This window comes from Ahaetulla prasina, chromosome 4 (genome assembly GCF_028640845.1).
Source record: "Ahaetulla prasina isolate Xishuangbanna chromosome 4, ASM2864084v1, whole genome shotgun sequence".
NCBI classification, from domain to species: domain Eukaryota; kingdom Metazoa; phylum Chordata; class Lepidosauria; order Squamata; family Colubridae; genus Ahaetulla; species Ahaetulla prasina.
In genome coordinates, this window is record NC_080542.1 from 116,201,542 (window position 1) to 116,217,340 (window position 15,799).

The 15,799-nt window shown below is 33.7% G+C and overlaps 1 protein-coding gene across 2 annotated transcripts in view; it reads left to right on the plus strand.

Annotated features, from left to right (window-relative positions):
• Positions 1 to 15,799, plus strand: part of CALCR (calcitonin receptor) — a 175,640-nt gene that overhangs the window by 92,952 nt on the left and 66,889 nt on the right. For both annotated transcript variants that reach the window (XM_058183018.1, XM_058183019.1), the window contains exons 3-4: positions 3,525 to 3,672; positions 9,112 to 9,222. In XM_058183018.1, the coding sequence (XP_058039001.1) occupies positions 3,525 to 3,672; positions 9,112 to 9,222 (259 nt within the window). The remainder of the gene's footprint in view (positions 1 to 3,524; positions 3,673 to 9,111; positions 9,223 to 15,799) is intronic.

Consider the following 15,799-nt stretch of genomic DNA (forward strand, 5'->3'; position numbering starts at 1 on the left):
AGACTCTTCAGTTACGATTCTTCAATTATCTTTTAATATGATCTATATTATGCAGCATGCTATTCATCGACTTTAGCATTTTAAAATAATTTCTATCTTGTTCAGTTTCTATTAGTTGCTCTAGGAGATTATCTGACAGATAGTAATAAACTTTCTAAATGAACATATGATTGGGTTAAAAATATCTGTTCAAGATACTTGATTGATAGAAGCTGAAACACATAACTCGCTTGTAGCTTTTGTTAGACTTGGTATAAAGATTATAAATGTTGGATGGAGTAAATGTAAAAGTGAGATCATGGCAGTTAACATGGTTCCAATTTATTTTTTCAACATCGAGATAATTGTTCTGTTGATGTGATAGTAGTAAGTCAAATTAAATAGTGCAATGATGACAAAGAGGTTCTTGCTGCTGCCTTTGAAAAGGAAACTGTTATTGAACTGTAAAAGTCTTCAGGTGTTCCCTTAGATGTACAATGGTATTTCTTACTAGGTCATTAAGTGTCTTATAGATGAGCAGAATACTTTATGAAAAGAACAGATTAATATATTTCCAAATGCCTCATGCAGTAGCCCAGAGAAAAAGAAAGATTTCATGCCATCAGTAGACTTCCGTATTTATATTTCCCCGATAAATTGGAACAATAAAAGTGGATGATGGAAATATAAGAATAAATGCAAAATCACTTAATCTTTCCAAAGCTGTACACCTTTCTCATTTTAGTATTGAATCACTTAAGAAACATGCTCAATCTTAACTAGAGGTTTTAACTAAAATATACTAAAACCAAAAAAGAAGAAATAACCTGGTACAAAAATGTACTTGTTGCATAAATTGTACTTAGAAGTATAAAGATGTATACAGAAATTTATGCTGATAGGGAGAAAAGGCAAAAAGTATGTTGTATTTTAATAGAACAGCTGTTTTCATATTTACTTGGAAGTGACCCTTACTGAATTCAATGAGCTCTCTTTTTAATATATGTGTCTAAGAATTTGATCATATCAAATGCTAGATGCATTCAGCAAAATACCTTTCCTTTTTTAAAAGTCCTTTCTATTTCAATGGAGAAGAATATTGGTCAGTTACAATAATGTTAACATATTAATCTACATATTAAAGCTGTGCATAATATTTTGAAAGGGGCAAATGGGAAAATAAACCTAGCCAGCGAAGCACAATGTTGCAAAAGGCACAAATGCTTTAACAATTCAAAGAGAGAGGCTTCATTTGTGCCTCCATATATCTTTCACATGCTAAGCACAGTCCTACTATTTATATCTTTTAATTGAATAAGTTCTGCAGATTGAAGTAGAATGAAAATAAATTATTGGCAATTCCTGATGCATAAGCCATCCCTGATTTGCATGGTTCATGCTCAATATAAAATCATAATGTGATTTGATTTCGGATTAGTCCTGCATGATGAGTGAATCCACCCCTTATTGTTGGAAACATATAAAAACATAACAAAAATCTATTCTTTGCTATTGGAATCTCAGTATTTAACAGCACTTTATTTTATTTATTTATTTATTTATTTATTTATATTTATTTATTTGTCATAACAATATATACAAGCGTTGCATAAAGGGTTATAAATATATGAACGTATATATGAGGAGAAATGAGGTACTAAAAACGTATATATACATAGGGAAAGAAACAGTAGGACAGGAACGGTAGGCACGTTTGTGCTCTTATGCACGCCCCTTTAGAGTCCTCTTAGGAAAGTGGTGAGGTCAACCGTGGACAGTTTTTGAGTGAAACCTTTGGGGTTATGAGAAGAAACCACAGAGTCAGGTAATGCATTCCAAGTATATACAATTCTGTTACAGAAATCGTGTTTTCTGCAATCTAAACTGGAACGGTTGACATTGAGTTTGAATCTGTTTGTAGCTCTTGTGATATTGTTATCACTTGATTGACTTTGTGTGGACATGAAAGTTAAAGAGAGATTTGCAGGAAGTTCCAGGTGTATAACCAAGGGCAATCTGATCAGAATTGCAAAAATCCAATTGGTAGCTTCCTATAAACAAGATTGGAAGATTTAAAAAGTATCCCAGCAGGCAATGTACTGTTGCCAAGAAAATTTCATGCAGACAAAAACTGAGTCACCAAAAGTTGAGACTGACATAGATTATTTTGGTTTGATATATCAAAACAGCCTAATTATCTGGAATCCTGGGAATACTTCTAAATTTCTCTTCTGCCCACTCATGCTTTAAGTAATATTATTTTAATTTATGGGAATATACATTGTTCCACTATATTATATGAACAAAGATAAAATATGCTTACTCACAATTAGCTGATCAATGAGTGTTACACTTCTTTGTGCCAATATGTGAAACATTGTCCTGAGACTGCATATACTGTAGGAATGTGAAAGCATTCGATTAGATAAATATTACTTGGTATTGATAACACTGGAAATTAATAATAAAATAGATGGAATATTCCTATAAGAAAACGTAGTTGTACTATTGAAATAATGGGGGTGGGGGGTTGTCCTCTTTTTTTTTTGTTTCCAACTTTAACAACATAATCAAAATATACAGTAACAATAACATATCTACTAATAAGGATATACTCATAACCACCTTTTAATTATTATTATTATTATTTATTACATTTGTATACCGCCCATCTCCCGAAGGACTCAGGGCGGTTCACAGTCAAAAAAACAGCAGAAAACATATAATACATAAAAAACAGTCAAAAGAATAGACAGCCAAATTCAATTGATGCTCCAACCTCCAAACACAAACTTAAAACCTCATTTAAACCCCTTTTTTAAAAATCCCAATTTAAAACTACATTCAAGCTAGTCCTGCTCTTCGAAACAGCAACGTCTTCAGCTCGCGGCGGAAGGACTTGAGATCGGGGAGTTGACGAAGCCCCAGAGGGAGCTCGTTCCAGAGGGTAGGGGCCCCCACAGAGAAGGCCCTCCCCCTAGAGGTCGCCAGCCGACATTGTTTAGCTGACGGTATCCGGAGGAGGCCCTCTCTGTGAGAGCGCACTGGTCGGTGAGAGGCTAATGGTGGCAGTAGGCGGTCCCGTAAATATCCCGGCCCTAGGCCATGGAGCGTTTTAAAGGTGATGACAAGTACCTTGAAGTGAACCCGGAAGACCACTGGAAGCCAGTGCAGATTACGCAGGAGGGGTGTTACATGGGAGTATCTTGTATCTGTATCTTGCTACTGTCATTAAAAGAAGAGATAAGAAATTTCACTAGATCACTACAGTGAAAGAAGTTTTCCACACAGTTTTTCTATGCATGATTTTATGAAACAGTAGAAGATCTCTCAGGGAATCAAGGCACATAATCATTCAAAGTCAAATTCAGTCCTGTGTGTTGCCAACTCTATAGATAACATGTCCCTGAGGTTAAGACCATTGTACATTTTCCTGACAACTCCAAACTCCTTGCTCAAACAAATAAATAAAAAAATGTTTTTATTGAATTGTCCTGGTATAACTTACAAATATTAACATATGTTTTTTTTATATATATATACAGAGAATGGCTCCAAGTTTCCCCACTACTGTAAGTTATGTCGATCCTACTTTAGAGTCTATGGAATATTCAATGATACGCAAGAAAATAGTAGATTCACAGTTCAAGTGCTATGAAAGGATGAACAGAGCCCCTCCTTACAAGAAAAAAGGTAAAGGAACAAACGAGAAAAAGAAAAAAAATATTCAAAATTATTATTTAAAGCAGTGCTTTGATTTTGGATTGCTGAAAAGAAAAAGGGAGTGAGAAGAAATCAACATGAATGCAATTATAAAGAAAACATGTCTGGTAATAACTATTAGGCCAAAAATCTCACAAAATTTTATCAATAGTGACAATGTCAAGGACAACGTTAAATTTTGAATAACATTTCTTTAAGCAGAAAGGTTATTTATTTTGAAAATATTCTATAGGGCAACATTTTTTATAACCGATTTGGTGTTCATATTTCTAAACCTTGACCCGATACTGGCCATTTTTCCCCTCATGATGAAAGTATTGTCCTATATTTAGATTTGAATTATCACAAGATTTCATAGACAAAATAAATACAAATAGTCCTCCACTTACAACAGTTTGTTTAGTGACTGTTCAAAGTTTCAATGCCAGTGGAAAAAAGTGACTTTTCACACTTATGACCATTGCAGCGTTCCCATGGTCATGTGATCAAAATTCAACAGCTTGACAAGTGCCTCATATGTATGATGATTGCAGTGTCCTGGGGTCATGTGATCCCTTTTTGTGATCTTCTAACAGGCAAAGTCAATGGGGAAGCCAGAGTCACTTGACAATCATGTTACTAACTTAACAACGACAGTGATTCACTTAACTAATCTGATAAAATAAAATAAATAAACTGTAGCAAGAAAGGTCGTAAAATGGGATAAAACTCACTTAACAACTATCTTGCTTAGTAACAGATGTTTGGCCTCAATTGTGATTGTAAATCAAGGTCTACCTGTATTATTTTTATACCCATCAATTGAATGTGGATAAAAGAGTATTAAGCTTTTAACTGAAAGCTTCTTCCTGGTAATTTTTGTTTTGTTATTGCTTCTCTAATCATCCCTTAATTATCTCTCTGGCTATGACATACCAAGCATACAAATACACAACTACATTTGTGTACATAGCATGTACAGAGCCAACCCTATCGTTTTAATGAATACAGAAAATGATCTCTACTGAAATACTATATTTAGCCATGGATGAATATATCATATGAATAAAACCTGTTTTATTTAATTGATGACTTCATTATTTACACATAAATATATTCTTGCTCTGTTCTATCAATGAAAAAAAGAAATTAAAGAATAGATTTTGGTAATTTAAATTCCTGCCCTCAGTAGGGAATTGAGACCAATTAAGAAAAGAATATTACATTTGTGCTGAATCCAGGGAGATCCTTTGTACCCTTATCTCGGGAGTAGAATGAAGCAGCTCATCGAGCTGAATATTTAAGTGGCTAAGTGGTTTTAAAGTGCGAGCTTTTAAAAAGAGAAATGCTATTTGATGCCACATCATGCTGAATATAAGAGGCAGAACCATCAAAGAAATTAATAAGTACTAGATATAAATAACTGTAAGAAAATGACTCCAAGGAAAGTCATTGGTTGAATATATATTACTTTAATCAACAGCTATGTGGAACTATTCTTTGTTTTGGTTTTCACTTTTCAAAAAAACCATTCTTTAACTTTGCTGAAGGATTCTAGTGTTTGTCCTGCTTATTCATTGATTCCTGAAAATCAGTAAACACTAAACAGGGTAAGGATCACAGAGAGATCATCCTACAAACAGCTTGTATACAGTTTTTACTTCCTGAGGAAAACACTCCCCTCATAAGGTACTGTCATACTTCCTTTGAGGAGAAACTTAGCATGATAAGCCATAAATGTAATTTGCTTGCTTTTAAATAGATGAAAGTAATACACTAAGAAGCACTTTTAAAGAGAATATAGCTAAATCTGTGTTTCAATAGAGCCTACTACAGGTAGTCCTTGATCTACGACCACAATTGAGTCTAACATTTATGTTGCTGAGTGAGAAATGGTTGTTAAGTGAATCTGGCTTTCCCATTGACTTTGCTTGTCAGAAGGTCATAAAAGCAGATCATATAACCCCGGGACATTGCAACCATCATTGCAACCATAAATATGAACTAATTGTTAAGCATCTGAATGTAAATCACATGACCAAGGGGATGCTGGAATGGTTAAAAATATGAAAAATGGTCATAAGTCACTTTTTTCAGTGGCATTGTAACTTCAAACAGTCACTAAATGAACTGTTGTAAGTCTAAGACTATCTGTATTTCAAATTATTTACAGACATACTTATATATATATATAACAATTTTCTTCCTGGGATAAGGAAATTATATAAGAGCAAAAAATGAATAAAAAATACTAAGCCAAACAAATTGCAACAAGATAAAAATTAATGAAAATAGCTAAATATACCATTGATTAATTTAATTCACCAATCTCTATATTGTTATATCCTTTAAAAAATTTGCTTCTACAAACTCTGTATATAAATTTATACATATCAATTTCTCCCCTGATCTGATCAATTCCATCCAGCACTGAAGGTTTCTTTAAATATATTAACTGCTAACTATGTGTTTTGTGATTCTGTCTTCATTTATGTCCTTTGTATATGACCAAACAACTTCTATATACTTGCTTCCTATGTTTTGTATTCAATCAATAATCATTCCTTACTAATTCTTAAATCTATTCTTCTTCTTTGTCTCGTCGTTTTATTACATAGCTTATTTTCATAGCATTTAGATTTTACATCTGGCAAGACTAAATTTGACTTCCATATAGCAAAGTTGGTAGAATTATGTTGCAATGCACAGCCACTTTTTTTCTTTTGACAAACATTTTTTCACAGTGAACCACATAAAGCCCACATCAGTCTGCCAAATCTGAATGTCTTAAAAGTTCTTTTTTTCTCATCTTTGGTAAGCATAGTAATAAGAAATGCACATTTATTTTTACCAATTTTATATAATTAGTGCATATTGTATGAAATATCTAGAGGCAAGCAGACTAGGAAATTTGGGTTTGAGATATTAATTTCAATATCACCTTTAATGTTGAGCAGATCTAAAGCGCACACTGCTGCTATTGCCACCAAAGTCCTCACAACATGGAGCTTACTTTTATATAATATTTTTAAAATACTTTGGAATTTGATTTCATTCTCCTAAAACAGAAATATTAGATATCTAATATTGTTCTTGATATAATGTTTTAAGCAAGGTACTCTAACAAATATTTATAAAAGAGTTTGTTCTGTTTTTTTCCTTAGGTAGAACATATCCAAGAGAAGTCCGCTGTATTGTGATACATCTTTTGTTTTAATCCTTCTACCATTTAACTTGATTGTATGCCATTCAAAAAATTGTGGCACATAGAGCAAGGGTCTTTTTAGCTCTCAAAAAATGCTATCTTCTTCAGTAGACAGAAGAGAGAATAAATAATATCTTTTTAAATGAAAAAAATATCATTGGTAAGGTTGTATAATACAGAACTGAAAAGATATTTGTGGTAAAAAGGAAAAAAGATTGTTTTAATGAGACAACAAATAATTGGGGGTAACAAATAAGAAGATTGAAAGTACATATTGTGCAGAAATAAAATTAGCCTTTATTCTTTTTTTCAAAAATAACCAGAATGTGTAGGTGGAGGAACCTGTTTTATTCCCCCCAGGTGAAAAAGTTTCTGTATTGTATTGGAAAATACAAATGTTTTTCATTTCATAGAATGACAAATCTTTTCAAAATTAAAAACTAAGCCTCCTACATAACTGACTGCTCTGTCTTTCAGAAACATATTTTAGTTGCATTTTTGTTCTTTTCTTAATCTTTTCCACTAATTCCATGATTCTGGGTTCTTTTATCCAGTACAAAGTCTGGAAGAAAATGTGATATATCTAAAAAAGAAATAGGATTGTTCTGATGGAGTGCTGAGGTCAATATTTATCAGGCAAAAAACTGAACATTTTAACTTTTATGTTTCTAAGAAAAGAACATCCACCCACACCTGAAACACTTGAGGAAAATGCACCTGGGAGTTACTTTCAAGCTGCCCAACAAATCAGTGATATTTTCTTTTAGGTAGCAACTCTAAGGGCAGCCAAGCACTTCAGATATTTTATTTATTTTATTTTTATTTATTTATTTATTTTCTCATACAGTATATATAAGCATCAGCATGAAATAACTATACAACATATAAGCATATACATAAGTATGAGTATGTAATAACTATATTAATTGGATATAACGAAAGGAAACAATAGGATAGGAACGGTAGGCACGCTTGTGCTCTTATGCTCTTACAGATCTCTTAGGAATGAGGTGAGGTCAATATATTGAACAATTTTTACCACGTGTTTTGGGTTCTAACATTATTTAGCCTTCAAAGATGACTTTCCCATTTCATTGATTTATTGCCAGGTTTAAGTAACATAATTATACTCCCAGATGGCCCTAACACTCAAGAATAGCATCCTGCCTAAGTAATCTCGTCCCCTCATTGTCACTGTCCCCATTTGCTCAAATATCTTATTTTTTGTCATATTTCAAGCAACCAGCTCTGAATCTTTCTGCTATTGCTGTTGTTAGCAGATAATAGCAACATGCTCATAGACAGAGAGAGATTCAGGAATATTATAAACTGCCACCTGCAAATTCTCCATAATAGGGGGAAAGAACCAGCTGTTCTCCAGTTCACATTACATCTGTTAGGAAAAAGCTGATAATGTTTTGAAGTAATTCTGTAATTCAGTTGCTGAAAATCTTATAACTCTATTTCTTTCTTTTCAATAAATTCTGTTAAACAAAATTTTAAAATGGAACTTTTATTTATCAGCTACCAGGAATGTCACAGCATAACAATAAATTTATTTATTTTTATTCATCTAACCTGTATGCCACCCATCTTACTATAGGCGAATCTAGGCACCTAAGAAATTGTTGTATAAACAATTGTTGTATAAACAATTGTTGTAATGATGAAGAGGAACAAGCTCATGGAATCATTATCAGTGATCCCTGTTATAGTTTACACTTATGGGACCACTTAACTATGTCAATATTGGCTTAAATTCTGGTGGATCTCATTCAATTCACTCTATTATCCTGGATTGATGGAATGTAATATGAAGTAATCTCTAATAATTAATAACAACGTTATCCAGCACAGGTGACAGAACCTAGTGAACTTGGCAGCTTTCAAAAACTAAGTCAAGTTGAATTTGTCAAATTACAAATTGGATGGGAGATAATGCAATATCCCGGGATGGTAGGACATTCTGCAAAATTGAAAAAAATATGTCAGAGGACAGTTGGAAACCAGTTCTGTATTGTTGCCAAGAAAATTATAGTCATATAATTTATAGATATAGTCATCAGGAGTCAAGTTCAACTCAAAGGAATCTTTGCCTTTTAACGCAAAAGCAACAAAAATGCTAGGTGTTTTCATGAACATGGTAGACATTACTCTGATCTTAGAAAAGAAGGCCAGTGTATTTTCCCCAAAACTATCAAGCTATATTTTTTTCAAATTTCTAGGATTGTACTGTAACCGGACCTGGGATGGATGGCTGTGTTGGGATGATACACCAGCTGGAGAATATGCTGACCAGAATTGTCCAGATTATTTTCAGGACTTTGATCCAACTGGTATAGTACCTTTGTTACTTTCATCCAAATGATATAATATGGAAATGAAAGGGTAAATTTTATCAACATTAAAAGTACAGTTGGTTTGCATTTACGTGTCCAGAACTAGTTACTGTACATATGCTGGAGGAGTTAATTTTTGTGAATTCTTCTGATTTCTCCAATCTTTTGATGCAAATTCTCTTATTTAAAAAATACATACATTAGCATGTGAGAAAATTACTTGCAAATACTCCTATATGGGGCAAAAATGTACAGAACAGAATGTGTACAGATAAATTGTAATCCAATCCGCAAACAGAAAAATAACCTGGTTTTCTTTTTTTAAATGTTACATTTAAAAAATGTATTACAGTTCCTATTACAGTAGGAAAATCAAGTAGTCATTCCTGTTTAAAATTAAAGTGAACAGGTTAAATAGGTTTTATTTATAGCATTATTGAGTTCTATTCACACCTGCACTGAATGTTCAGAATATTTTGCTTTAAATCCTCTTGCTGTTTGCCATATTGACTATTGACAAGCCAGAAAATGGCATTATTTATTTTTCATGTCAGTAGCAACATAATTCTCAAACTCATAATACTTTATAGGTATATCAATACAGTCACTATTGTCAAAGCCACAATAGTGTGATTGAAATTCTACCTATTTATTTATTTATTTATTATTTAAATTTATTATTTATTGTATACATACTATCAAGCTTTAGTTGCACCATCATGTATACCATTGTACCATTTTTTAAACTCTACCTTGAAAACACCCCTGACATTTTATGAAGTTACCAAGTGTGTAATTATTACTTTTCCTAAAATATTCATAGCAATATATATGACTATATCTTCCCCACATATTAATAAATTGCACCATCAAATAAATTATCAAAGTGAGACATTTTTGCATAACCTACCATTCTGTATTTCTTATGCACAAATAACTATAAGTTTGTTTAGTTGACTGATGCTTTCTACTGCAGCAAAATTGTATGCTGTTATATGAGCTATATGAGTATAGATAGGAAATGTTTAAGTCTGCACTGATACCATCTGAAATACCAGTTGAAAGATGGCTAGAAGGTGGAATAAAGTTAATCAAGTTCAAAAGAAAATGGGATTTCCACAGTTCTCCTATTCCACAGAATAGGAGTGAAAGTTTTCTGCCAAGGGATTGCTTTCAGAATTAATAATGTCTTGAATCTAAGATCCCAAATGAGTCAATCCACATTTGTATTTTTTTTCCCAATGATCGGTTTCTTGGTTTAGAATATTGTGTGAATGGGCATATTGACTTGTAAGTCATGTTTTTATTTCTTTATTTGTAGCTTGTTCAGTAATATATACTATTAAAAATAAATTGTGCTTAACAGAAGGAATAAGCAGTATGTGACTAACTGAAGAATCTATGTTTCCATAGTTAGTTTTTTGCACATTCAGGCACCTATTGAAGTATATGCCCTTCTGATTTCTCTCTTGTTTTTGTAATAGCACTTTATGCATGGAACAGTCTGTTCTAAGGACACTTAAAGTAAGCAAATGATTGCTGGCAATCTTAGGCCACAGATTGTTAACTTCACTTGAATAGAATAGGGAAGTCTAGTAGGATTAGCTCCAGCTTCCCATACCAGAGCTGGGCCATCTGTTTATTTTGTTCCAAATACATGCTGAAAGGACTCTTAGCTAATAATCACTTCCTGCCACTTGAGAAGACACATATGGGTTGCATGCCTACAATTCTGGCCTTGTTGAGACTAATCATCAGTAAACTTTGTTGTGACTGTTTTCAAAATGACTTAGATAGTATTTCTGCTGTTGACATTAGAATAAAAATGCCATAAATAATTCCGATAAATTGGCAAGCAGAAATTAATCAAAAACAGAAACATTTCTGAATCTTCTGCCAGATTCAAACAAAACAAAAGATTCAAACATCTCTCAAGTTCAGACAGAAGCCAAGCATGCATGTTCAAAACCTTCCACGTGGCTGTGCCAGAAGAAGAAATGGAAAGAAAAAAGCAAACCCCAAATTTTGTTGCATCTCATTTTCATCACAGTAAAATATGATTTGCTGTATTGTCACATTACTTTTTGTTGTACTTATCGCACCAAGAAACTACTTCATATTGTGTCCCATTGCAGGATATCTATTTGTATCTCTAGCATTTTCCTAGGTCCTTGAATCTGTTAAAAACATTCTTAGATTTTCTTTTTGTTAATAATTCCTTATTTTGTTGTATTTCATTAACTGAAGCTGAATCTCAAATACTTTAGCCACCAAATATGGACTTTTATTGGAAAAGACCCTGATGTTGAGAAAGATAGAAGGCAACAGGAGAAGGGGACCACAGAGGATGAGATGGTTAGATAGTGTCATCAAGACAATGAATATGAATTTGGGCAGACTCAGGGAGACAGTGGAGAACAGGCATGCTGTGATCCACGATGTTGGACATGACTTAGTGACTGAACAATAACAACAAAATTCATTAAGAACAAAATTTATTTATTTTTATTTGTCACAACAGTATATATAAGCATAAGCATGAAAATACCTGTATATAAGCATATATATGAGCATAAGTATGTAATAACTATATTAATTGGATATAATGAAAGGAAACAATAGGACAGGAACGGTAGGCACATTTGTGCTCTTATGCACGCCCCTTATACACTTCTTAGGAATGGGGTGAGGTCAATAGTAAAGAGTTTTTGGTTAAAGCTTTGGGGATTTTGAGAAAAGACCACAGAGTCATGTAGTGTGTTCCAAGCACTAATAACTTTGTTACAGAAGTCATATTTTCTGCAATCAAGATTGAAACAGTTAACATTGAGTTTAAATCTATTGTTTGCTCTTGTATTGTTATGATTGAAGCTGAAGTAGTCTTCAACAGGAAGGACATTACAATAGATGAGTTAAACACAAGTCTTGTCGAAGGCGGCGGAGTTCTAAGTTTTCTAAATTCAAGATTTTAAGTCTGGTGGCATAAGGTATTTTGTTGTATTCAGAGGAGTGGAGAACTCTTCTTGTAAAATATTTTTGGACACGGTCAATTGTATTGATGTCTGAAATTGGTATGGGTTCCAGACAGGCGAGCTGTATTCAAGAATTGGTCTAGCAAATGTTTTATAAGCTCTGGTTAGCAGTGTAGTGTTTCTGGAGAAGAAGCTACGCAAGCATAAGAACACAAAAGTGCCTACCATTCCTGTCCTATTGTTCTCTTCATTATAGTATTATATGCATACTTTTACTTATATATACTTTTTCTCTCATGATGAATTATTGTTTATGTTGATGATTGTATATATTGTTGTGACAAAATAAAAAAAAAGATTAGGTTTACAACTTTTAAGGCCTTTTTTGCGATGTAGTTGCAGTGAGCTTTGGCACTTAGATCATTGGATATGAAAATCCAAGGTCTTTAACAGGGTGGGGGTTATCTGTAAGGTAATGCCCATCGAGTTTGTATTTAGTGTTTAGATTCTTTTTTCCAATGTGTAAGACAGAGCATTTGCTGGTTTGAAATTTGGAGTTGCCAAGTTTTTGACCATTCTGACACAAAGTCAAGGTCTTTTTGAAGGGTAGCTGTATTGTTGATAGTGTTAAATATTTTGACATCATCAGCGAAGAGAACATAATTACTTTTAATATGGTCACAGAGATCATTAATGTATAATATAAAGAGTGTTGGTCCAAGAACATTGCCTTGGGGAACGCCACTATTGACAGGAACAGGATTTGATAGGGCACTGCCTATTTTGACTACTTGCTGTCTGTTTGACAGGAACGCTGTTATGCAATTGTGGAGGGGTCCGGAGATGCCGTAGGATTTTAGTTTTAGGAGAAGTTTGTCATGTACCACTGAGTCAAAAGCTTTACAGAAGTCTATGTAAATTGCATCTATTGTTTTGCCTTGATCAAGATTTGTAGTCCATATGTTTTTGCAGTGAAGAAGTTGTAAGTTACACGATAGTTTTTTTCTGAAACCAAATTGTTTATTAGAGAGTAGTTTCAAGGGGGAGGGTAATGGATTGGTTGATGATAGATTCCATAACTTTACAGGTGACACAACAAAGAGAGATAGATCTGTAATTTTCAACTAAGCTGGGGTCTCCTTTTTTGAAGACAGGGATGTGGCTAGTGACCAAAGTTTGGGAAGAGAATGGGAATATCATCCATGACTGTATGATATTACAGTTATCTATACACACTATTTCCTCTCTGCATGTGTATTTTCTTTTTCTTTTCCTAATTAGCATAGTTCCTTCACCTGTATGCTCATGCATTAACTTCTATTTTACCTGGATAGATTTTCCTATAAGTCAGGGGTGTCAAACTCGTGGCTCATGGGCCAGATGTGTTACATGGTGGACCACGCCCACCCCCATTTTAGTGAAGGCCGGGAAAGTCATGATACATCACGTGACAACAATGTGACAATGTGAGTTTGACACCCCGCTATTAGTTCTTTTAGAAGTAGTTACAAATTGTTAGATGCGTAAGCAAGAAAAGGCTCCGAAAGATTAGTTAGTTTGGCTTAGGGTCTGACTCTGCCCTGTCCTTATTTGTAGAAATGAGGGCTGGGAGAAAGATAAAATGCTCCTCACTGACTCTCCTATTCTCTCAAAACACATAAGGCCCTAGCCTCTTGGACTATAAAAAGTGGATTATTATTCTCTGAAGAATTTGGGTGCTGATGATGAAAGGGGTGCCTTTTGCTAGGGTTTTTGCAAGGAGTTTGGTGTTTTACTGACCCATATCATATCTGTAAGTAAAGCAACATTTCCCAGCCTGAGTTTTTAAGGTGGAACAAAAAGGTTTGACATACTTTTTCTGCCAAGTACAGATGCAAGATTTTATACTAACATGGCTATAAGAAAAAGCCCTTCATTTTAAGACATTTATAGTATTCTTTTAAAACCATCATGTGTTTTATTTCTACTTTCTGATTAGAGAAAACAAAGATTAATGGAGAAATTAATGGTATATAAAATTGCAAATTTTTATGGAGCTACCTATCAAGATTTCATCTGAATGGCTGGAGCACAAAACTCAGTAATATAATCAGCTAACCGAATCCCAGAATTTCCAAGATGTTAGTTATCTTAGTAGGATAAATAGGATCAATAAAAAAGGAAATACTTCTTTGTGCAATGTATATTTAAAATTTGGAAATTGTTTCCATTAGATGAGGTGGTAAGCACCAGTTTAAACAGTTTTAAAAGAGATTGGAGAAATTAATTTGGCTGCTAATCTTGATGGCTGAGCTACACCCATTTTGATCACAAGAAACTTATTTTAAATGCTAGAGTAAAAAAGTATAAAAAACATTGTCACCTCAGTTCATGTGTGTGACCTTCCCATGAACACTTCTGATTGGCTGCTGTGTGATACAGTATGATGCTGAAATTTAACTCGGACCATGATAATTTTTTATCAGGTGCTATTTATACGTGTCTGTTGGGTGCCAGTTGAGGGTAGTTAAGTATTTACAATACCTTAAATTCATCCCAAAGAAGCACTTTGGGGTTTCATGATATAAAAATTCAACCACAAAGAGATTACCTAAGCTTTAATATTGCGTGGTCCAAGATCCACCAACTCTTTTCTTATAAAGGAAAAGCAGTAACAATTGAAAGAGCAACAGTACCCTATTTCTTCCATTTTTTAGACACTTGAGACAAATCTTCTATTTTAAAGAAAGTGAAGTTCCAGCAACTAATATATATCTTCTTATTATAGCTTTGTAGAGTAGAAGGTATCAAGGAAAATGTCCTTTGATGACTGCCGGTGAGTCAAACTTGTTAATAAAAGAGACATATTGAAATTTAGACTCAAAAACTGCTAAAGGAGCTATTTTCTTTATTTTCCTCTCCCACTTTGCCTTCCAAGTGAAGCAACTGAAGAGAAATAAATGTTAATATGATTCCTTTGATATCAATGGAATAACACTCAGTATAAATGTGATATGTTTTATTCAATCAGCTTTAAGCGCTACTTGAGACATTCTCCAGCTTTAGATAATCTATACTTTGAATGATTTAAAGAGTGCTTATTCCAAGTGTTTCCAGATAAAATGTGCTGCTCCTTAGCAGAGATGAACATATTACCTCAGCTGTTAGTCTTTTCCTGCTCTTTTAGTAACAGAAGAAACAGAATTAGAAGAAAGAGGTTTATGTCTTTCCTTTCTTTTAAATTTATATTTTATTTATTTATTTTATTTATTTTTCAAGAACAAGACATTGAGCTTGTCAATCGAAAGGTCAGCAGTTCAGCATTTCGAATCCCTAGTGCTGCATAATGGGGTGAGCTCCTGTTACCTGTCCCAGCTTCTGCCAACCTAGCAGTTTGAAAGCACATAAAAAATGCAAGTAGAAAAATAGGGACACCTTGGTGGGAAGATAACAGTGTTCTATGCGCCTTTGGCATTTAGTCGTGCCAGCCACATGACCATGGAGATGTCTTCGAACAGTGCTGGCTCTTCAGCTTTGAAACAGAGATGAGCACCGCCCCCTAAAGTTAGAAATGACCAGCACATATGTGCAAGGGGAACCTTTATCTTTACCTTTTTATAATA